Raw genomic sequence first — 25549 nt, 5'->3', positions numbered from 1 at the left:
ATTAGGGAAAAGAAATAAACTGTTCAAAGAGTCGAAAATATTTTTTAACATGTATAGTGCAAGAAATGTAAGAAGTTTTAGAAAATGGGGCGATAATATGAAACACAGGGAAGAAAATAAAATAGCCTACTTTTCATTATTATAAAGTTGTTGATATCAAGATTTTTTTATTGAATTCCCTTGATTGCAAAAATTGTAAAATAAAAATGAATATAACAAGTGAAAATTGAGAAAACTAAGTTCAAATATTTATTCGAAAGCTGAGATATTTGTAACTAAAGTTAACAATTTTTTATAGATGTTTCTGGTTAGCGTGTTAGAGGTAAGAAGGTATACTGTTTTTAATATCTATTTGATATCTTCTAAACTATATATCTAAAATCAGTGTTAGATGTTAATCGATTAAGATTATCTTTGTCTAAAATAATTGACGAATTAATGAAACGTCATATATAAAGTCACAAATAATGTCATCGATCGATGAAATTAATTAATGAAATTATTAAACAAACTACTAGTCATACTTTATCTCAATAAATTCAATAATTAATTGAATTATTAATCAAGCTTCGATGTGATTGATTATACACTGATTAATAATTAATTTTATTAATCGATGAAATTATTCGTAATTTTATACATGATGATTGATTAATCCTAATTACTGATTTGCTGATTATTTTGGTCGAAGGAGATTTTAATCGATCCTCAACGTTAACTGGAATTTTGATAAAAAATTGCTATGACTATTAAAAACTAATGTCCAGATCTTGTATGCAAATTTCAGAATTATTAACCATTCCATGCTGAAGATCCAGGGATAGAAAGTTCTGAATTTGTAGCAATGCTCGAAATACATACATGCACATTTACATATTTAACATTTATCCACCACCTTTTACTAGTTGCGCATCTCTATTGGGTCAACTGATGTATGAGTAATGTACTAATAAGAAAAGTGAAAAAATAATATTTTCGTACTTGCAACGTTGCGTATACGTATTTATCTTAACTTCATTTGAATTATTATTACTCAGTGAAATAAATGCGCAGAGACCTAATTTTGTTCGACAAATAGTAAATTTATGATTGGCCCTCTTAACGCGCCGTTGAAAATACGACACCAATAATGATACAACGCTACCATAACCAACAAGCGCTCATTTGCAGTTAATAATTACAGTTAATAAGCGGCCAAGCGCCGACGTGTATTATCTAGTAGAAAAAAAGCTCCTCGACGTAAAACCCTTAACGAGTTGCTAATTATAGAAAATTTCATCGAATTTCACAAAACGGGAAAAAGTGGACCAACTCGTTCTCTCTATTTTGCTCTCTCTTTCTCTCGGACGAATCCGAGTCTCAGCATGCGCGAAAATTTATTCGAACCGCGAAAGAAAAACGCGCCGCAACGACCTTTACGGGTTTACGGTGACATGATAGACGATACGTTGGTGTTTCGGCGCTAAAACCAAGTAAATTAGCAGCTGCCGTACCCCTTAGGGGTAAGACCTTGAAGCGCACGATATAATGTTTCTCGTAATTGCATTGTTCGCGCGGTAACTCGCGAACTCATGATCTATTGTACTTCTCCCGTGCTTGGGAAGGAGAAAGGGGTTGGGTGAGTGGGCGGGTTGGGGAGTTAAATGTTACATAATACCACCCGATAGCTACCGCGCGCGAGCGGGGCTGCGAGAGTACCAAATACCGCGTTTCGCGAGTCCCGCGACAAAAGAGGATCGGGAATACCGGCGCGCGGTGTTATTACGACTTAATGCACGGAATTGTTTCCCCAGTTTGAATAATCGTATCGCGCTTACGCCACACAGTTGCGCAATCGTGGTGCACACAAGGTCACACGTGGCACGGCCGAAAGCTCGCGGAAGCTCGCGGAGGGCGCCACGGTGAGCCACCCCGGCGAGCGCGCCGACCCCTCCTAACGGCGCCCGGCCCGGCGCGGCGCGGTACACAGGAGGAACCCCGCCACGAATAATACTTCTCGTTCCATTATTCATAAACATTTTATAATCTTCTTAGCGCGGTGAATTATTGCCGTTCGCGCAATTGAAATAATGCGAACTCCGCGGCCCGCGCCAAGGGGTGGCCTCAGAGAGTTGGGCCGCGCGTACGCACCGCTGGCGAGTAAAGGAAGGGGCGCTACTCCGGGCTGGCGTGCGGGGGAGGACGACAGGGCGGAAGGGATAGGATGGAGGGGATGCCGGGAAAGAAGTGACGCGGGGAGGCTGGCGGAGGGTTGCGCGGCAACGAGAATAGAACGAGTTCGTTCGTTGAAGTGGCGTTGAAATGTTTCGAAGCGAGGGAAAAATAATTGGACGAAGAGCTCCGTCGTCGTTCTCTCTTCTCTCCTCTCTCTCTCTCTCTCTCTCTCTCTATCTCTCTCCTCCCCTCTCTCCCCTGGGAAACGGTGAAGGGTAAGACGAGGGGGCAAGATTCGGTGAGAGAAACGCGGGGGAAAGATACAACACCGTACGTCGCTCCGACGATGTCGACCAATGTCGTTGGGTCTCCCCGGAAACTCGGCGACCCGAGTGCCTTTCTTAAGCTCCTCGTTACCGAAAAATCTTGCGCCACCTTGCCAGATAGGTGGCACCATCCGATAAGGGAAGTTAAGTCCAAAATAGCGGACAGGGAAAGAAAGAGAGAGAGAGAGAGAGAGAGTCGGTCGGAGGGTTTGCCGATAAGTTTTAGGCGTCATAACTCATCGGAGAGCCATCTCGTCCGACGAAAGTGGCGCGCGAGCTGCGTGCGCTCCAGCAAAAGATATTCCGGACGCGTGCGCGCTTACACTCCCGACATAACTGATCCCCGTGCTTTACTGACGGATGATGCTGGAATAAGAGTTACCGAAACGATATCTCCCCGCCGTAATTTCGGGGTCGCGTCGGCGGCTCCCTCTCTCTTTCTCTCTCTGGTTTCTCTCTCGCTCGCTCGCAGCAGCGATACGTAGATACAGGTGTAGATGTAGTATATACGGGTCCGCTTGTGCGAGCGCGAGAAGCGCGGCGGAGCTCTTCCTGATCTCTCTATTACGGGTCGGATTAGCTAGTTATGAAACTCGACCGAGGCTCGGCGAGCGGTGATGAAGCGTGTTGGGAAAGTTTCCGTCGGGAGAGACGAGAGAGCGGAGCGAGGGATGTGCCGGGCGGAGTTGTACGGAATAAGCGATCAGGCTCTTCCTGCGGCAGGCACATCCATCCGCCGGTAACTTCGTTCTGATAGCAATGTCCAAGGACGAATGTCGCGGTCGGGGCTGCGGCGGGATTATCTCGTGGAAGATTCGCGCTCTCTCCGGAGCTACGCGCGGGATTAGAATTGGAAGCGCTCTCTTCTCGTGCCCGCGTGCTCGCTCGCAGGGGTGGAACTGCTTCAACGTCGGTAGGTCAGCCTCGCGAGGCGGAGATTAAGCCCGAGATTGCGTTCGGATGTCGCCTGCTTCATTTCGCCGAAGGCATTGTAATCGTCCGGCCGACATACCTGAGATTCTCGACGAGTAATCGCGAATGCATTCCACGTGATAAACCGACTACCGGTTGGAAACTGTCGTACCGCGCGCTCGCGTAATTTTAATTAAAGAGCTCGGAGGGCTGGCGCAACATCGTCCTGCCTTTTTCGACAAAGAACCCGGCCTCTCTGACGCTACGGCGAAACGAACGTGGGGCGAGAGGAAGGACGGTGTGGGCCTGGTCTTTGCTAGGAACGAAGGAGCACAGACTTCGCACGTTGTAAAGCTCTTCTCTCCCGTGTACCACTTCCGCGTTCCTCCCTTGCTCCCGCACCTTCTCTAAGCGCGACCGCCACCCTTGTCACCCCCTCTGACGACCTCTCCCTCCCTCTCATCCTCCCCCTCTTGCATCCTTCGCTTCCTTCATCATCGTGAACGGAGCGCGCGCGCGCGCGCCTACCTGCCAAAGACGATGGGCGCTCTGCTGCGTTACGTCACCGACTGCGAATCAAAATCTTATTAACTGCTGAAAGTGAGTTTCACTTCAAAGTGGAATTTAATTACATTCGCGCCTGCCTACCCACCGCGCGTCCACCCGTTTCCTTATCTCACCCGATCGCCCCCTCGGTTTGCTCTGTCTTCTCTCTTTCGCTCTCCTTTTACCCCTCCAGAGCTCCGGTCCGCCTTGCTTCTCCGTTTTCTTCGATCACTTTCCCGCTCGTTGCTACTCCTTCCACCCTCTTCCACTCCCCCTTGCTCGCCGACGCATCGCGCGAGGGGTCTTTGCTCTTGAACGAAAATATTTAAATTTCGCCGCCTCGTCCAGCGGAAATTATTGCTCTCACCGGTTCGTCCGACGGCAACTCCGCAGCCACTTTCCGTCCGCTATTCAGGCAGTTATCCCCGTCCGAATTACATCGCCCGTAGCCGTCCGCGCTGTTTACAGCGCGAGCGGATATTCAAATGCCGTCGCGATTATATCCTTCCGCCTAGACGTAGAGTCGTGCATCATCCGCGGAGGTCGGAACGAACTCTCTGTCTCTTTTTTTTTTCTTTCTTTCTCGTAATGCCCTGGCCGGGGCAATTGCCTCTTTTCCTTTGAGATATCCCGCCATCCCTCCCTTTTGCTGCCTTATCTCGTGATTAATTTCGCGGAGTCCGTTCGCCCGTCCCCCTTCCCCCCCTCCCAATTCCGCCTGCCTCCTTTGGCAACCAGGTGCTGCGAAGAGTCCCTTTGCTCGCGCTTCATCGTTCGATGGAAACGCCTGAAGACGCCACGGAATATGAGCTTTGCGAATCTCTCTCTCTCTCTCTCTCTCTCTCTCTCTGTCAGATACCGATGTACAGCGCGCTCTGAAATGCTCATCCTTTTAATCTATGAATTGTTTGGCCGTTTTGCAACTGATTTCCCTTTAACGAAATGTTAAGTGATGCGGATCGTGAAATGTCAATGAATTCTTTAGCTGCACACAACAAAAGTGCGTGTTCAAAAATCAAACTCAGCAGTTGCAAATGGATAAAAGAGAGGCAGGATGGATATTTGGTATTCTCGGTTGCAAATTATTTACGATGTTTGATTGGATGAATATTTTTAATTGCAGATTCTCGTTCTGTCAAAGACTGTTATTCGGCTGTTTGCATCGATATTTCTTCTGGTATGAAATAAAAATAAATGTTATGGGTTAATGAATAATCCCTTCATGTTACGATTATTGATCAAACGATGATGGACTATACGTCTATTACGTTTATTACGACTTGGACGTAAATTCTTGATTGCCACTCGGGATATCTCTTTGTCCTCTCGACGAACTCATCAAAGATTCGTTCAAATAAATAACTTGGCGTACGTAGAAGTGGATATATCATTGCCTGCGTCCCAGTTTCCCGATTCAGCATCACGCAGGTCTGGCACTGACGCTCGCGAAAATACAAACCGATCGGAGAAACACGTGCTAACTAAAGTGATACTGACGAAAGTTCGATTAAATATTTTAGTAATCGACAAAACATTTCAGGTCCCTCGACGGCAGTTTTATACTGAAAAAAAATTTGATAATGACCATCAAGCCTATGATAACAATTACCAGATGCTTTGGTGAAATAGTTTTAACTAGATAAGTATATAATTATATGATTTGATAAATATTAATAAGTAACCGCAACAATACTTGACGTCTGTTGCTAACATTTGGCAAATATTATCAATTTATGGTGCACTGAGAAAAATTTCTGGTAATAATTATCCAGCCTGTGTTGTAGTTACTCAATTATTTAGTGAAATAGTGTCAACTAAATATAGAGGTGAATATGACCAAATCATTTGGTAACTATGAATCAAGAATCATGGTAATTGTTACCAAGGCTTGATTATAATTACGCAAAGTATGGTAATAATGACCAAAATTGTCATATTAAAAATATTTGCAAATATCGTAATAATGCTTGATTCCAACTATGACAATATGAGGAGGACGTACTAGGATCGCGACGGTCGGGACCTGCGTCTTTTTTTTGTTCCGGTGAGAGAAAAATGTCGAAAGCGCGGTTTGCTAGGCCGGCAATCGAATCTGGATCTTTTAGTTGCCGGGCGACTGCTTTAACCATTGAGCTAACTGATGCTTCATACTCACGACACTTTCCTTTCCCAAGATAACATTCAGAGATGCCGTTCAAGTTGGTAATTATTACGTTATTTGATATTAACTATTACTAATGTATTTAATACTATTTATTAAATCATTTAATTGATTTGACTAGATCAAAAATTTATGTTACTAACTATTTTGTAATTATTACCACACATTTGGTAACATTTACCATATTGGTAATTATTTACCAAATAGTATGCTAAAACACACAACCAAATGGCTGTGGTAACTATTACCAGACTTTTTTTCAATGTAGTAATTATCATTAAACAATTTGTTAAATAGAACCGTACTATTTAGTGTTACTTATCACATTATATGATAAATACATAATACAAACCCAACACTCAACTAAATGCTTTGATAATAATCAAACTATTATATATTTATTATATAAATATATATTAATATATAATAATTCAGTAATTATTACTAAATTATTCGATATTATTTACCGAATCACTCAATTGGCTCAATTAAATGAAGAATTCATCTTATTAAGAATTCATCTTATTTTATAGTTATTACCAGATGATTGCTAACTACTATCGTATTTGATACTAATTACCAAATATTGCACTGAGATACTCAACCAAATGCATTTGTCAATTATTACAAAATCTTTTTTCAGTATCAACGCGCCGATAATATTGTGCGTCGACTTGAGACATAATAAATCCGTCACGGAGAAGTGCACGACGTGCACGACGTGAGAGAACCAAAACAACTGATATTTGGGAAAAGGACAGAGTCACTTGTCGTCAATTGCGAACCGTTGTCGCCGGCCAATTAATGACGAGCGCATATTCAGTGACCCAGAAATCACGGTCATCAACGCTCTCAAGAGATTCCAGATCTTCGAGGTGGTCGAATTTTGAAACTGTCAAATTATCGGGACGGGTGCAGCCGCGCTACGCATTGGAAACATTTGTGGCATTTGCGGCATTCAACGTTCGTCGACGGTTAATGTGCGATCATTAGTCATTTCCGATCGACTTGTGTGACATCGTTGAATATCTTGCCACGATGACGACAGAAGCTAACTTCAGAAAGATTATAGAGGATATAGCTGCATTCGGCAAGGATTACAATTATAAAATAGGATTACAATCTTATTTTAATTTCATCTCTTCGAATATCCAGATTCAATCGAAACTTTTAACGCCAATAAAGGATTATCATAGAAAAATCGTGAAAGAAGAAAATTTGTTTTATTTATCCATATCGACTTGTTAATCTTGAATGGATTATTGAACATTTGTTTGTCGAAATTCTTTCTTTTCGCACACTGAGAAGAAAAATATCTAAGAAATAAAAAAAATTTATTCAATGGACACTATAACATTTATATACTCACACTGTATAACATGTAAAATATATTTCTGGTATGAAAATATGCATTTTTTAAAAATCGTAACTTTTCACGAAAGCAATTATTTATTCAATTTAAAAAAGAAAATTTAGATTTAAGCATTATGAAAAATTAAATGCAGTTAAATTATTGGAACGAATATTAAAAAAGTTTAAAAAGTGTCTTCTGTTTTTTAAACCTCAACAAAAAGAAAGACAATAGCTTGTGCAATGTTATATCTCGAGATTCTCAATTGGTTCTTCAAAAGTTTTGACGAAATTTACAAGCTTGGTGTAGAGCTAAATTGTAGTAAGCTTGATTGTAGAGCTAAAAATTTCAATTCGACTTTGTTGTACATCATTATGCTCACGGATCGATTTTCGAGAGGTTAAAACTGCACGAATCGAATGGAGAGCTAATGCACGGCGCAGATGTAAAACGTTCGTGAAGCAAAGAGAGACGTGAATATCCTGGTATGTGGCTAAAGATTGCACAGATGCCCGTATTTTTATGGACAATGCGCCTATGCTTTTATCCCACGACATAAAAATATACGCGCATCCGCGTTACGGTACACTTAGCTCTACAGGGAATATGGTTTTCGTGCTTAATCCCTTAGAGACTGAAGCGCGCTATTTTTAAATTCTTTTATCGGCGATCCTTCAGCTTTTTACGACAGCGAATCGTTACGATACTGCGTACGTGTGCCCGACTGAACATTTCCAATTTTCGCTGAAGAATGCCGAATTAAAACGAAAAAGGCAGCATTCGAAAATGCTCTCATGCAATTGATGGGCGTTGGGCGTATCTCGCGAAGAAGATCGCGGTGAGAGAGAGAGACAAATTCCTTCGTACTTTATCCGTTGTTCGCACTCCCTGGTGTGATAATACCGGATACACCGTGCTTGGAAAAAATGGAAAATTCGGACTCACCTCTGCTGCTTCCGTCGGGTCCACGGAGGATGGTGCACTCCTCTATTGTGCCGAAGGCAGTGAACAACTGTCGGACATCGTCTTCAGTTTGTTGCTTGCTTAGCATTCCCACGAACAGCTTTCTGTCTGCGATGGCGCGTTCCGAAATAGAGGGAACAGAGAAAAAAAACAAAGAACAGCGTTAGTCAACTTTGCACGTGTGTTAAGCGTTGTAGGCGTTAAAGAGAAGATCTTGCGGCTAACACCGAGAACGACAAAGTTACACGGTTACACCAGCATCCACCATCCTAAAGGGGGGGGGGAAGATAAGGAGATAAAAGGGGGGTATATATAAATATATATGTGTATATATATGTATATATATAAATGTAACATATTCGTGTGTGCTCACGTATGGCATCTTTGACGCGTACGGTTGCACGTTTCATCACGTCAATATGTACATTTAAACAGCACTGGGAACCGCGCGTGTGTACGTCTGTGTACGTGTGTGTGTAATACGTATGCACGGCATACACGTGTCTTCGGTGCGGCAACAGTAACCACGAACAGTATCACGGAAACGATAATCATCATAATCAATAACGATGTAACATACGTGTATAACAGCAGAAACGGCATATTCTCCGTGGGGGGGACAGTGATGGAAAAACCGTGTAACAACAAAGACAAGGAAAATAAATCTAATCAATATTGGCCTGATGGTTATCTAGAAAACTGAAAACGAACGGGAATCAGGCGGGAGGTGTCGCGATGAAATCAGACAAGGCATCAAGCGATTCGTCGTGTAGCCGACACTTTCAACAACGGTGACCCGTGTCGAGTTAGCAATACTCTTGGCGATACTAGTGACTCTGACATCCCCACGGACACTCAAGCATAAAAAAACTGTCAGTTGTTTAAGTTGTACAGACGTGTGTACGCGGAAGAGAGGAAGTTTGGTTGGATTAATCAAATGCCTGATGAAATATGAACGAACTAGAAATTCCGGTTAAGTTTACCACAGTTCTGTTCGAGTTAATATGACTTCTGGTTAAGCAGAACTTGCAACTTTCAAGTTAACAATATTTCTGATTAACCAGACCTTGCAACTGTCCGAGTCAATCAGAATTTTACTTTATCTTAAACAGAGAATTTTGTTGAGAATTAACTTTAACCAAATCTTTGATTCGTTCATATTTCATCAGACATTTGGTGAATTCGACCAGACATTTTTCTCTGTGTACAATCGCGCACAGAAGAATTATCCGTGAATTTCGGAGTGAGTTTGTGAACTTATCTGTCTCGTTCAGTGGAGAGTTTTCCCATTGAAAAATGAATTCTCCCATTGGATAAGATGGAGAATTCACAAAACTCACTTGAAAAATTGCAGACAATCCTTCTGTCTGCAAGTGTATACACAGACAGAGATATAATAAGCCCAACACACATGAAGTTACGCCTTTCTTGCATTATGCATTTTTTACAGGAGACTCTAAAATAGTATGACTTCAACGTGAAGTTGAAGTCCATCTCGAGATGGATCACCGGCGCATAAAGTTTAACAATGAATGCTCACTAAATTTTGCAGCTATATCTAAGTCTTGCACGGGAAAGATGAATGAGAAGTAACGGGTAAACGCGCGAGACAATGTCTTCGGGTTGGAATATCTCTGGGGAGATCTTCGGGTGCGATCGAGAATCTTTTGTGATTGTAGCCCTTCGAAAAATATCGATTTCCGTTTCGCTTGTTTTCAAGTCGTGGAAGTGTACAGGCCAAAAAATTCTCTCAGTGATTCGATATCCGTCTCAAGGGTACTCTCAACTCTCTTTTCTCATAGTGTGTTTGTAGTATAAGCTGCGTCTGTACGCTGAAGCAAGAGAGAGAAAGAGAGGGAGAGAGAGAAAGAAAGAGAGATAAAGAAAGAGAAAGAAAGAGGAAGCAACGTGGAAATGATTTACATGCCGCGAATATAATTTTGATAAATAAATGTTTGTTTTCTCTTTCTTATTTTAGAAATATCTGCGCTTAGAAATAGATGCGTCCCGATGTATGTGTACATGTGTTACTTGTAGGTGTATCATTGCGTTATATCGAGAAAACGACACGATTATGGCGGTGCGAGACTCACAATCAGTAGGATTGCACGAAGAGAGAAAGAAAAAAAGAGAGAGAACGGTTTCAAATAAACTGGGATGTTCTCAGGATTGGAGCATGGTGGGTGGTTGTTGGAAGGGGTGGCTTGACTGTCAAGAAATAAAGGTGTCATAAACTGTCATATATATATATAGAATCAAATCTAAGTAATACAATAAGATAAATGTAGCTCACATCATAATCAGAAAATATGTACAGAGGTGATAAAAAACACACTGACAACGAACGAGACAACACATCCAACGAGCGAGCCACTATTGTATGGTCATAGCTGTAAAGAGCAGTATAATATATATATATGTAATATATAATATATATATATACGATATCAAAGATGGTCGTCCACACGAACGGATATAAGGTCAGATGGGGGTTTTGGAGTGTAAGACGACGGGACTTTGGACTTAGAAACGTACAATAAACTCGGCACTTTGGAGCAAAAGGGGTCGTTGCCATTGTACGGTCGGTAGACGCTCTAAGACCGCGATTCTTTCATGTATTCTGCATCGCGCTTGGTCCATTGTGCCGATCGGCGGTATTCTAAGAGCGTCCACGCACGTCCCGTCGTAACGAGGCATCGATAATAGTGTGATGTAACGGCGGTGCGCAATAAACAGAGCAAAAAACACGAACGACAGGTTTACGGCTACAGGTTTCAGTCACGCACGTGGGTACGCACAACACTGTCTATAATACCTTCTGGCATAAAACGATGCGTATCGTGCCGGATGAAACGGATGAGGAGTCGGCGAGAGAGAGAGAGAGAGAGAAAAAAAAGAGAGAAAGAAAAAAAGAGGGAGAGAGAAAGAGAGAGAGAAAGAGAGAGAGAGAGAGAGAGAGAGAGAGAGAGGGGGGGAGGGGGAGAGAGAGAGGGAGAGAGAGAGAGAATGAAAGAGAAAGAGAGAGAAAAAGTGAAAGAGAAAAAGAAAGAGAGAGGTAGTGCTTGAGACTGATATAGAGGAGCCCAACAGCAATCGCTTTCACGGCACGGATAAGCAGCGCTCGATCGCAAGAGCGTACAAATTATCACGATTCGTTCAATTTTCAGCTGAGAGCACCTCGAAAGCTGAATGCCAACAAGAAGATTTTAATTTGCGGATTTTTACGAGCCAATTGTGTTCCAGCCAATTATTCAATGCCAATCGTGGGATCCACGTAGATGCGTGCGCGAATCCTTCGTGATCTGCGCGCACGCATGGTCGACACGCAAAGAGCGAGACCTGATGAGTCGCGCGTATACGTGTGTATGCGTGTGCGAGTGTCGAAGCTCCGAGACGATTGTACGGAGACTCGAGACGTTTTTGGCGAGAGAATTTGGAAGAGTACCGTGCACTTGGTGCGAATTTAGCCTCCTCCTAGAGGGATGGACATGTACCGGCCACACTATAAGTCGGGCTAAGGGATGGTGTTTCGTGAGGGGACGCTGAGGGTACGGTGGTCCAAATACTAGCGAGCAGCAAAACGGACTTTGCGGCGGGCTGTGCTGGCTGAATCAGCGGTGATGGCGTGATTGGAAGGGGCAGGATACCCGTATTTTTTTCCTTATTCATTCTTTTTTTTTTCTTTTTTTTCTCATCTCTCTTTTCATCGAGGGGAAGTTCACTTTCTGCTGATTTGCGGAGAAGAAGAATAGAGGTATTGGAAGGAAGCTAGCTATCTCCTGGAAGTCGAAGTTACCTTCAGCGGCCGCCACCGGTGCCTCCTACTTCCAGAAGATGGCACAGGCGCTCCCGTCGTCCATCATGCACTCTGGAATACAGAACAGAAACAAAGAAATGGCATTGGACCCAAAATACACCATTCGTCGTCGTCGTCGTTGCCTACGTGAATCCTCGCGAGATTCAATTTGTTCTTAGACTCGCCCAATCGGGAAACGTACGGACGCGTTTCTTTCGCGCAGTCGTACGGTGCACAGGACATTGCTTTCGACCGGATCTCTCCTGCGTGACGGACATAAAAGACCTATCAGATTAAAAAAAAATATAAATACAGTTTATTATTATTAGTGGTAAGCATTTTTGAGATAGAGTGTCGATGCGAACACATCGACACGCTCGGCGAAACCATTTTTTTCGCAGGCCGTCAATTTGCGACTTTAACAAGGCCGCTTCTTGCCGCTTTTTACGCACTAGCGTTACGCTATGCGGCGCGATTCAAGCCCACTAGAATGGATATCGCGCTCGGTTATTGCTAAGCACCGAGCATGGATATTTTCGAGTTTAAGTGCAATTGCGCAATTAGATATCGCAATTACGGTAACTTAATTTTCATAACATAATACCGACTCATAAATATAATACTATCAGTTTAATGGACAATTACGATCGCAGGAATTAAACGATCGCGAGGCATAAGCGCCGTGCTAACAAGATTCGAAACTCATGTAATGCCGTTTGAAACGCCGGGACTTGTGTAATCTGTTCCCATAAGTAGCACAATACGCTGGTCTTTTGCCCTGATTGTTCGAAGTAGTAAGTTCGATTGTAGTAAGGGGATTGCGTCGAGAGTCGACTCAGCTTCGATTTTCCTCAAACATCTTGCACGAGTGTTCGCGTTACTGATGAATTTAGCAAGACACGACATTTTCCGAGGGCCAGACGCCACGACGATCTCAATATTCGCGAAAAAGACACCATCCGAGTTGAAATTTTGATCCATTTATCGCCTATTTTGATATTCTGAAGTTTACATCAACTTCCTTTGATTTCTGTTTATATACTGATATAATGTAAAAAATTTTGCGTTAAATTTAATACATTTCACATGTTCCAACTTATCCACTCTAATTTTTGTGTTGATTTAATATGAGAAGAGTATGTAAACAAATGACACAAATAATATGATGAAAATTAACACGAAAATGTAACACTTGGACATTATTGTGTCATTTTAAGAAACGGTGAATATAAACGTTGAATAGTCGATTTAACACAACGATAATATGTTAAATTAGCACATATGTCAAAAATTTATTACAAAAATTTCTGCACGGATCGATTTCCACATAAATACAAAATGTTTTCTACCGTATATTAAACACACATGAATCCTTGAGATGTTAGAACGTTGAGTCGAAAGTAGGGACAAAATTTCGGCTTGGGCGTGTTTTTTCCTGTTAGGTCCTGTCTCCGCTTTCGATCTACCGCATCCCCCACGTGAATGAGCTTAATGACACGTTTCGCGAGGATGTTATGGAGACGCAAAATTGGCGAGCCGAGTTAAAGGTCGTTGTCGCGCGGATGCTAGACGCGAGCTCATTCTAAGAGATGCCTCGACTCGCGCCTTCCAGCCGGGCTCTAGGGCACATTTAAGGATTTGTCTCGGGAAATTAGATTCTCGCCTGACTTGCAGCCTCGTTGCATCCCCGCTTTCCGCAGATTCTTCCCTTCCCCCCTCCCCTTCTCGACAATCCCCAACGTCTTCGCCCCTCCTCGGTTCCCTTCGGCGTATCAACGCCTCGCCGTTCCTCGTCGGAGAATATCCCGTCTGTCCTTAGCCCCGGGTACTTTTCACCGAGAGTTCGCTCCCATTGTCGCGTCAGGACACCGTGGGGACCAAGAATTGGACCTTTGTCGCCGGAGCTAAGTGTTAACGCGCCCTTCGTGTCCTCTTTCCCCCCGACTCCCCGGAGCGGAAGCGAAGGAGGAATTAACTCTCGGGAAATTATCCTCTCGCGCGCGCGCGCTGGACGGCGGGAACAAAGCGAGCGTTCTGTTTGACACGACGCGACTCGGCGCAAATGACACTCAAACCGCATTTATTCTGCTCGCGATAACGGCAGTCCTTCTCGATTGTCGCGAGTTTATCGCGGACGGCGTATTATTGCATGAAAAAGAAACGGCTGGCCTACATATAAATTTGGTTGTGCCAACCAGATTGAATAGTGAAATACGGAACAACTAATTATGTGGTCGCTACAATTGCTCAGCAATTGCTGAGTTACTGACATTGCAACAGTGGCGATATCTACACGGAAAAAAAGGTTTGGTTGAATTAACCAAATATCTGGTCGAATATGAACGATCCAGAAATTCCGATTGAAGTATTGAAGAATTCTGTTCTTTAAGTCAACCAAAAATCATGTTAACTTAAACAGAATTCGGGTTACTTCAATCGGAATATCTGGATCGTTCATATTCGACCAGATATTTGGTTAATTCAACCAAACCTTTTTTTCCGTGTAATTGTTCCAACCTAAGTGTATCCATAGTATTTTCTCAGAACACGTTTGTTGCAATCAAATAATTTCAACTTAGATTTCACGATAAAATGAGATCTACACAACGATATGAAGAAAAGAAAGAGACAATCGAATTAAGAAGAAACTGTCTAGACAGTCATTAGATTGAGATCCGTATTGTTAATTATCACCTGAAACTTGTCTCATGTGAGCTTTATTGATAGCCGTTACATGAAATTTACTTCAGGTAAGACATTTAGATTTAAATTTAAAGTTAGATATGAAGTTTTTCAGTTGAATCGCGAGTATAAAAATGTAATATCGCATATATTATATGATTCCAATAAAAAATCTCAAATCTAACTAAATTCTGGCGAGTACCTCCCATGGAACAAGAGAGTTTCTAGTAAGGAGTATTAATATGGACTTCAGCTTTTTACTCAGAGTTAGGTCCAAATGTTTCAGTTAAAATGCATGATAAACGTGACACTTGTACCTGTGATTCAACTGATAAGTTCTCCTCTAACTCTGAATTCAAATCTGAGTGTCTCACCTGAGGCAAGTTTCGAGTAACGACTATTAATCCTCCGCGTACAATGTCGGGTCTGCGAGATCTGAACGAATATTCGATCGCATACCAACCTTCGTGAAAGGTCCGGGAAAGTTTCAAAATAGCGCAAGTCTGCAGACTTTGACTTTACTCCACGCTACTATCTTACAACTGAGGCTTTTCTATATCTCTGGAAAGAAGATTTTCCAACAAAGTCGGGACGGTTCAAAGTTGCTCGGATTTGACAGACCTATTGCGCTGTGTGTCCCAAACAATACGATTGTACACGGAGAGTTAATATGGGTGAGAGAGAGAGAGGAGAGAGAGAGAGAGAAGGAGGGAGGGAGGGAGAGAGAGAGGGAGGGGGAGAGAGAGAGACTCGAGTGATACGTGCGCCAAAACAAAATCCTGCTACGGTGAATACTGCTCCCTAAACGAATATTACAGTAAATAAGGAGGTTCCGCGAGCGCGCCTTATAATTCTCTTGTCTCCCCATCGCGTTTTAAACACGCGCCAGCTCGGCGAATATTCTCGCGCGCGCGCACGCTCCACAAATTGAAACTGCTGCTTCAGATCCAGCCGTAAGTAAGTTCGCGCTCGCCCCGCGAACACCAGGCATCCGTCGTCCTCCCGTAAGAAGCACGAAGACAGAGACAGACTCTTATAAGCCGCGAGGATTTCTCTTGGACGGTTTAAGACCAGTCCGCGTCACGTCAGCCGATGCCGAACTCGACGGCGACGCGAAGAACGGCCGCGGGCTTCCCCTCCCCTTCCCCTCCCGATACTCCGGGATACCGCGTTTATCTACGGAGAGGGAGATGGTAGGGCGAGTGATGGGGCGAGGTGGGAGCGAGGTGGCTCGCCGAGGGATCGAAACTTATCTACTTGCTCAACTAGCTCCGGTACAGCACCCACCCTTATCCAGTCGTAGAAACTTCGGTCGCCCCTGAGTCGGCGGGCCAACTTCCGCGCGAGATACGCATTTCTCAAATCTGTTCTCGTCGCTGTAAACTTAATTCCGGGACTGCTTCGACGCTACTATCGCGTGGCAGGCGGCGGCGTCGGCGGCGGGGAGGGAGCAAGAGAGTGTCTTACCATCGACACGCGTGAAAAATGCGTCTCAGGACGAGGAGCTTCCGCGGAGATTCTCCTCGTTCGAGAGCGGCTCCCGTCAAGTTCCTTGAGTGAGTACGCGCGCGCGCGCGCGCACCAACCACCCCTCCCGATGATACACCACCGCCGATAAGGGTGCAAAGTGCGCGCGTAGTTGGCTCGCGCGCGAGAGAGTTACAATCGCGCAATCGTTCGCGGCCGTTGTTCGCGTTGTTTGCGCGCGCAATTCGGCTTGAATTCAGCCAGTAAAACGCCAGTAAATTGCGCAGATCAACGATAGAGTCAAATTCGATATGAAATATCCCTCGCGCGATTGTTTCTAATGGCTTGCGCGCGGACGGATTTATCGAGAGCGTGAACGCAAATGTTTCTCAGCACGATACCGTGATCGGGGCGTTTTAACGCCGCAACGTCTTCACAATTAAAGCCACGATTTATCCTTTGTACCGCTAACAGGACATTACTTCGCGAAGCCATTGCGCGGAGCTGCGAAGCGCCGATTGCCGGAGGAATCTATAAAATGATGTAATTAAGCCGCACGTCGGGATCTGTGCAGAATGCAGGCCCGTAAAGGGCAGTTATTAACGCGGAAAAAGCGGACGGGTCTCTCGAAACAATGAGAATCATGAGCGGCTATATCCTTTCCCTCGGTGGAGAAGCTTCCCGACATGGAAACTCCTTTCGAAAAAGTCACGTCGACATTGTCGACTGTGAAACGCGATATTTTTGTCGCGTGAGGCTGGCACAAAGTAGGAAAAGTGCGGGACGCACACAAGGGCCGAGGATCTGGTTCATTAGTCACAATTCGACATTGTGACTCGATTGGCTCCTAAAATTGGTTCCTGAAATCGGCTCCTAGATCAAGCTGGAAACGCTTAGATGTGATGGACGAGAGCGAGTCCGGGTATGGGTCGGAGTAAACCGAATCACCGCTGCGCATTCACGAGAAATCCGGGCCTAAATGGCCGAAATGCGTGTACCGCGATCGCTACTAAATGATAACCGTGTAATATCGTTAATTGCCAGATCGCGAGGTGCAGTCAAACACGGAAGGTTAGCAAAAGGTAAAACGGTGTGCTCTCTCTATCCGACATAGTTTAATTCCGATCGATGTTGATCCCGAAGCAGATTACACGCAACATTCGGCTCGGCAATTACGCAGTCGTGGATTTTCCGTGATCCGGTGCGTTATCCCGGCGAGTTACACGGCGTTATTAACATCCGTTTTGCGCCGAGAAATCCAATGAGTGTTGTGTCAACGACTACCACAGAGAATTGTAGAGATCGCATCGGAATAGTTGTTGAAGAATGAAGGGAGATCGATCGAGAGAGCGATACAAAGAGAGAGAGAGAGAGAGAGAGAGAGAATGAGATGCGAAGATGAAGTGGCGGGAACCATCTTGCACGAACGTACGCGGTGTAGGGTAGACACGGTGATGCCAATGAGGGAGAGGAGGCGACTCGACGGTGTCGCCGAAGTTCAGTAACCCCCTGATTGAACTCTGCGACTACGTGGATACAGCATCTACATAGGTATATCGCGCCACAGAAGCAGCAGCAGCAGCAGTACCAGCAACAGCACCAGCAGCAGTAGCAGCAGCCACGGCACCGTGCTCAGGATCACTCCTGCATCCGCGTCAAGCCGAGGCTTTGTGGGGCCACACGGAGGCAGGCGACCGGAGATTACAATGGCATCTCCTCCAGATTAGCATATGAATTACGATCCCCCTCATCTGCTCCCCTTTGCCGCCCCCGTGCCGTACCTTCTTCCACGTATCCCAGTCTAACGCCGCCCTGCGCATCTCCCCCGATCTCTTCCTTTCCGTCTCTCTCTCTCTCTCTCTCTTTCTCTCTCTCTCTCTCTCCCTCTCTCTCACCCTTCCTATGTTTGTCTATCTAGTGCGCTCGTATACGCGTACCACTGTCCTCCTTTATCTAGTTCTCCTTGCGCAGGAGTCTCCACAGCCCACCAGCTTCGAAGGCACGGAGGACTACCCGAAGGACTTCGGAGTAGTTGCCGGCTCGCCGGGAACGCTGTCCCCGGTGTGGCGTGGACTTTGCGAATGGTAACGAAGGGGCCCCGGCTCTTAGCCTTCGGGAATTCCCGGACGAGCTTCCCCCGCTATTTACATGCATCGGAAGCGACGCCGGGAGCTTCGGCGATGGCGCCCGCCGAACGGATGGAACGGTATCGATCGGTTACGACCCGCCTCCAAAGATAAATACCATATTTTTAATTAAATCGCGGCTGCCCGATGGCTGGTATATATTTGCCGAGGCGCTTTGTGGAAATTAATGCGCGGGGCCGAATCGAGCCCCGGCGGAAGATGGAAGAGAGCGTCCCGATTTTTGCGCGAGATACAGCTTTATGAGCGCGCCGCGCATCGCGCCCCCCGCGCCGGAGATCGTGTGTGTCTGCAAATAATAACCGGCCGAGTGGAATAGATCGGAAGGATTACAACTCTCACGCGAGCGGGAGGAAATACACGAAGGGAGCGCGCGCAGCAGAGGCGAGGCAGAAGCGACGACTCATTAAAAGCGATAGTCGATCGACAATTTGTCTCTCGATTATCTGGGCTCTCGTCATACGTACGCGCGGCTCTGCTATCCTACCGTGACGCGAAACTTATGACCTTCGGCGAGCGCGGCGATAAGGAGAACCGACATGACGGTTGGCGGCGGCAGCGCCACTGCCGCCAGCTGTGAAATTTCACGTAATTAATAAAATTGGGTCCCCCACAGCTGGACGGACTACACACGTAGCGGCACTCGCGGCAAGATACGAGTGGAAAGAGCCGCGCGCGCGACACTCTGTAGAAAACGAGCCGATGAATATCAGCGCAGCGTGCCGCGTTACATTTTTTATCGCGGAGTCTCTATCGCGCTGCTGACTATCGCGAGTATGAATTTTATACGACGAGCGCGTTATCGCGACTCGCTATTATTGCGCGTTATCTGTAGTTTATTACATAGTCGTCTTGTATGTACGCGATTGACACGAGATCGAAGTCGCGGAGTACTTTTTCCTCCTTTTTCCCTCCCACATGAAATTAAATTGTCTCATTGCACTCGTAGCGAGAGATGTGGTTTCTCAGTGGTTGTCGCGTCTTCCCGTATGTGTAATTCTCACCGCAGCGCGAATCCATTCGCGGTATCCTTCGGGGCTTTCGCGGGGAAACAAAAATTCTGGCGTTTTGCTTCGTCGTATCGACTCTTTGACTTGTACAGCGCGGAAATACTGCGGACAATAAGAAGAGAAAATGTTGCCTTGATAGCGTTAGATTTCCTTTTCCGGTGCTATTACTTGGAACTGAACTTGATATGTAACATACAGAGGGTCATCTAACGTTGGATTCTAAAGTATCTCTGTTGCTTTTTGGGTCGGAGAAAAATGTACAAGGAACACATTGTTTGGTTAAAAGAGTTGGCTGATCGTAATATCTTTCTTTTCCTAGCGTACAATTTATTCCTCACAAACAATTTCCTCTGATATAAAACACAATGGAGACATTCTAGAATCTAACGTTAGACGACTCACCGTGGCCGACTATTAATAGTCGTTGCTTGAAACTCGTTCCATATGAGATACTCAGACCTGAATTTAGAGATGGATTTGGGTTTTTTATTTGAATCATACATGTGACATTGCACTTGTAACCACGATTCGACTGAAGAACTCACCTCCAACTCTAAATTCCGATATGTATCTCATTTGTATCTCATCTTTCGTAAGTTTCAAGTAATGACACCCTTAATGCAAATCCCTGTATAGAATTTTCTCCACAGATTGTCAAGGATCACTGCCATCATTAAATTAGCGATAAATCTCATTTGAAATAGTCGAAATAGATAGAGAAATAGATATTGGATCGATTGTTTGTCCTCACCTCCGCGGTTTTCACTGTCCGCCGGCTTCACTTGAATAGGACGGTTCATCTGCAACAAATAAGTAAGAAAGACGCGTTAGTCGTTTCGCGAGACACAATCACCACACACATCATTCTTAAGACATCTCTAACATCAACGAACAATCGTGTATTTTGACGTCTTTCATTCTCGCGCAGAAGAGATAGGGACAGGAGTCGCGTAAGAAGGATGAGAGCCCACGCGACGAAGGGAGAGAGCGACGCGGGACGAAAATATCCAGTTTGCCGAGAAAAGCGGAAGTATCGTTATTTGTCCGGCATGTGTGCGCACGTCCTCCGTGTCACTTCGGTCCCGCTCAAACACCATCAGCGGTTGCGAGAGCTGCCTCTGCCGTTGACAGTTCCGGCTGTCAGAGCGTACGCGGGCTCGCGAGTAGAGCGGCGTAGAGGTAGGAGCGCGCCCGAGAAAGGACGGTGCGAAGAGCAGGAACCCGGGCTCTCATCCCCACGGTTGTGGGTTACGAAAGCACGGAACCTGCCACTCGTCCTTCGCGTACTGTCCCGGTAGAGGTCCTCTGGACCTCCGTTGCGGATGGGTCGGGATCCCAACGAACAAATAACATTGTTTATTTCTCGGACGGGTCGCACCGCCGCAGCGCGTTCCAGTTCGCTCCTGGGGGATGGGGATGCATGATTCATGACGTAGGGGACGCAGGACCGTACTTCGATCCCGCTGCCATGCCTCCTCAACTCTGTCTGTCTCGCACACTCGTGCACGCTCTCTCCTTTCTTCCGTCGACCGACCTCTCTTCTCGGTCTTGAACTCTTCGCCACAATGCAGCCCACTCTCTCCTCTCCCCTGCCCCTCCCGTCGTTTTCGCCACTTCCGTGTCTCTGTTGGCGCGAATGGCACTTCCAACAGTAGCATTATCCTACTGCTGGCCTTGCAGGTCCTTTCTCTCTGACCAATTTTCCTCCGAGGATCACTGCACCGCCGCAGACGCGAGAGAGAGCTGGCGGACCTGACGGCTTACCAGTTACACGATTTCGCCTTTCAAATATTTGCAATACGCGTATACGTGTACGCGCGGTAGTGTGATTGCACCTGGAGAAAAGGGTGATACGGGCGATATGAGCGAGCGGGGTTGTTCTGAGGTCAGTTGAAGAAGAATACAAACTTTCATCATACTCCCCAAATTCTTTGGAATGAAGTTTCGCTGGAAAGGTTGAGTGACCACACCGGATGGACTCCCCATTCTGAATTGTCGATCGAGTATTTTTACTCGAAATTGGAGAGTAAATCTGATACACATCATCCAGTTTAATAGCCTTAATATTTACTAAGTCCAAATTCAAACAAATTTCTCGATTACGGGTAATATGTGCACATATTCGTGCATCATGATTGTTGATTGTTTCGACGGAGCCGCTTCCTCGAAACGGTCAACAATTGTGATGCACAGATCTGTAGACATATCGCGCGTAATCGAGAGATTACGTTCGAAACTGGATCTGGTAAATGTTAAGGTTATTATACATATCGGATATGCTATACTCTACCGTTACAAAGATATATTTACTCTAATCGATTGAAACATTCCTTTATATCGAGTCAGAATCCATCCTAAGTTTGAAGGAGACATTTAATCTGGCGATTTCGAGTGTATTTTCAACGCTTCAAGTGAGAACACTGCTACTTTTCATTCGTTTTGAGTGAGTCTTACTGAGATAATTTAGATATTAAAGTCCGTATTAATAAGTTGCTATTTGAAACTTATTTCAGAAGATATTTCAGGAGATACAGATTTTTATTCAAAGTCAGACCTAAGTTTTTCAGTTAAATTATGATAAACGTAACATTTACTTTTACAGCAACATTTACAATTGCGATTCAATAGAAAATTTCTCATCTATCTTTGAATTGAAATCTGAATATCTCACTTGAGACGAGTTTCACGTAATGACTATTAATGCGGACCTTAGAGAGAATAATAAGCACAATGTTTTTTGCGCTACTATGTGCGTCGGTGATTTCGATGCTCGTTTTACGCGTCAAGAGTACAGAAACTGAAGAATATTCCGAAGAGTGACAGTTGTGCCCCGCAATGTGAGTTTTGCCTTCTGTTGTTGCGTCCATGAGAATGTGTCTTAGGAAAAACATATAATCATCATTTGTGTTGTGTTAACGCGAACATACGTGTCCGTTCGGAAAAGAAGGAGCAAGGAAGGAAATATGTAAGCGTACCCCAAACCGGCGAATCTGGTTCTTAGCGCAGACGTGTGTACCACTGGGCATTGCGACCATCTGTCTTTTCCAACTCGCCGTTTCTCTTTTTTCATTACATATACACCGTATGTTATAAGAATCATGTGGAGAGGTAAGGGGGAGGGGAAAAGGTGCGCGATACTGGATAGGGTGGAAACGTGCCCGGCAACCCCGAAACTTTTTCTGCGCGCATGTATGTCCGACGCGCGCGAGGAGCGAGGCAGCGGTGTGTGTTACGGTCGGGGTCAGTGCCACGACCACGTAGATATCATACAAGGTGTATGTACGTCAAATGAGCGAGCATGGGTTCCGGGTTCATGGAGTTCTCTCTCTTCGCCGAGATCGATACAGCGCCCGGCTGCCCACCGCGATGAGACCTATACATATCGCCATGGAAGAAATTTCCCAACGACACCCGCGTGCGTCGCCTCGTGATCGCCAAGTCACGGGGAGATGAGAGATTATGAGATATCGTCAGGATCTGAGCGAACGTACCTGGAAAACGCGAGATTGCGTATTTCCCCGATACACGGCCAATTAACGGCGTCTCCGCACTATCGATCAATCCAACGATATGCGACTGTATGCCGGGCGGTAATTACTCGTGTCTCCGTGAGAGTGAGAGAGAGAGAGAGAGAGAGAGAGAGAGAGAGAGAGAGAGAGAGAGAGAGGGGTCGCCATTTAACTCTTTAATATTTCATCGCGGCGGCTGAACGTCCGGTTGCGATTCCCGAGAATTGTGCGCGCGATGGACGACGGAAGGGAGAGAAGTAGCGCCAGTGACGACAAGCGGGCATAAGGGGGCACGACAGGAGAGCAAGGCAGGCAGGACAGCGCGAGGCAGAGAGGGCGAAAGAGGAAGATCGGGGTGGCGAGAGCGAGCGAGCGAACGAGTGAGGGAGGAAGGAACGGAAAGGAGGGGAGGAGAAGGTCACTTTAAGCACTGTCCGCTGGTCAGGAAATTAAACTTTGAGTCGAGAACTGGCCATTAGGCGTTTGTTGTTGCCGCGTTGTCAGGGGAACCCGGCGTCCGTATAGATACCGGAACTGAGATACGACGCTACGTCTCCCTCTTGTCTCTCCGGACGAGTTTAACGCTGAATGCATCGTGTAAATGTCACTTACGACCCGAGGGATCTGTACCAGTCAATAACGATCAGCGCGCGAGACTTCCGCACGGACCGACCGTGCTTCGGCGGTGAGACGTGCCGATTAACACGCCGGGCTATTAACTATCGCGTAACCTCGTTCTCGCGCGCGCTCGATGCTCGTAGTTACTCGTAGATTGGAGCGAGGTGACGTCAATTAGCAGTGAGTAGGGTTTGTCGCAGTGGCGAGACGCGCCGTCGCGTCTTCGGGAGACGTATCTCGGCTCTCTCGGCGCGCGTGATTAAAGGATTCATAAAGGTAACGTTAATCCAAATCGACGAGTCCCGATAACGTCATTTTCCCCGGCCCGAGTCTTCTTTCAGATTGCACCTTTTGCCTCCAGAGTGAAACAAGTATATAACTTGTCGTTGAAGGGAAAAGAATGACTGGTTCAGCTGAAAAGAACAAGTCTAAACTCTGTGTGGGATCTGATTTGGATATCAACAATTTATCCCAGATCCCATAATCAGGTTGATCCCAATCAGACTTTTGGTTTGTACAAGATGATGTTATCGAGTCTTAATTGTTAGCCTTTAAAGTGGTATTCCTGGAAAAGGTCTGTTTTTCTTTATTCAGTTGAATCAGGTTGCGTCTTTAAAGTGAAATAAATATATAACTTGACATTGAAGGAGAAGGAAACAAGTGGATCAGATGAAAAGAACAGGCCGCTATAACAGACTATTATAAAGGGCCGCTGATTGCCAGGCTACAATTGTATGACTCATTAGAAGCCGACAACGTTACTTTATACAAGATAACTGGTTGGGATCAAGCTGATCTGAACAACGGGATAACTTTCCAGTCGGGATTGTCAAGACTGAAAGAGGTGCAACGAAGAGAATCGTCGTTGCATCATAATCGAAAGCTGATACTTTTCGCGCGCTGCTTCTTGGCAACGACGCCCGTTGAATACATCGACGCGCGTTATCTCCACAAAGGAATTGTAGATTAAGGTTAACACGCAGTGGAACATCGCACGTGCGCCGCACGCATTATATGCAAAGTACGGACGGACGGAGACACTGTCGTCTGGTTCTTCAGGCTACCTCATGCATAAAAGTCGTTTTGGGCTCGCGATTAGCTCTCGTCCTTTTGCTACGCCGGAGGAAGCTGGATAATTAAGTACGTTTCCAGCGGGACGTCGCGCTTGAGCAGAGAGAGGGAGAGAGAAAGAGAGAGAGAGAGGGGGGAGGGGAGAAGTGAGACACGGAGAAAAAGCCGCACCTCTCTTTAACGATCGCGTTACGATCGAGCGTCGACCCTTTGGCAATTTGTGTCATCAGCCGCGTGCACTTGGAAAATCGATCCCCTTGAGAGGCACCGCTCAAGATGGATGGTAATAAGTAAATGTGTTTGCTGAGCCCCGAGCGCGCATCACGAGCAATTAATTAAGCTCGATTATCTATGTACACTACGGGAAAGTGCGCCTCCGCTACCAGCCGACACACCGGTAGATGCTGAATGATAGCCACGCGCGGGCGCCGCAAATGCGCCGAATGATAATGCCCACTACCGGTCGTGTTCACGTTTAATTTTATATCGCCGAATAATCGGCCGCAGGAATACCTTTCGCGTGATCTACGCGCTCTATTTCTTCCGCTTCTCTTTCTCTTTTTTTTCTGTTGTCGGGGTCAGACGAAAGGCGTAGGAGTCCATAGGAGAGGCTATGATGCTAAGAAACGCTCGATACGCAAGGTAGATGCGTGAGGTTAGGTTAGGTTAGGTTAGGCGTTGTCGATCGCACAAAAAAGTCGAGGATCCGACACGCTCACGCCAAAAAAGGTATGGCGCGGCTACAATATGGGAATCTTGATTATCTCAATTTATACCGGCCGATAAACCCAGTCTTCCTCTCTCTCTCTCTCTCTCTCTCTCTCTCTCTCTCTCTCTCT

At 45.6% G+C, this 25549-nt stretch overlaps 1 protein-coding gene across 12 annotated transcripts in view; it reads right to left on the bottom strand.

The window, feature by feature from the left end:
• Window positions 1-25549, bottom strand: part of LOC116842353 (CUGBP Elav-like family member 4) — a 605467-nt gene that overhangs the window by 90633 nt on the left and 489285 nt on the right. For 9 of the 12 annotated variants that reach the window (XM_032811450.1, XM_032811447.1, XM_032811446.1 and 6 more), the window contains 2 exons: window positions 20264-20312; window positions 8396-8521 (listed from right to left, as the gene is read on the bottom strand). In XM_032811450.1, the coding sequence (XP_032667341.1) occupies window positions 8396-8521; window positions 20264-20312 (175 nt within the window). Of the gene's footprint in view, window positions 1-8395; window positions 8522-12209; window positions 12282-20263; window positions 20313-25549 lie in introns of all 12 variants that reach the window. The other 3 variants (XM_032811456.1, XM_032811457.1, XM_032811455.1) reach the window with 1 other exon arrangement.

The sequence above is a fragment of the Odontomachus brunneus genome, unplaced genomic scaffold, assembly GCF_010583005.1.
Source record: "Odontomachus brunneus isolate Ranch 3 - 2012 unplaced genomic scaffold, Obru_v1 Obru_scaffold_024, whole genome shotgun sequence".
In the NCBI taxonomy this organism is placed as follows: Eukaryota; Metazoa; Arthropoda; class Insecta; order Hymenoptera; family Formicidae; genus Odontomachus; species Odontomachus brunneus.
Note: the sequence above shows the minus strand (reverse complement) of the source record. Positions and strands in the feature narration are given on the sequence as shown.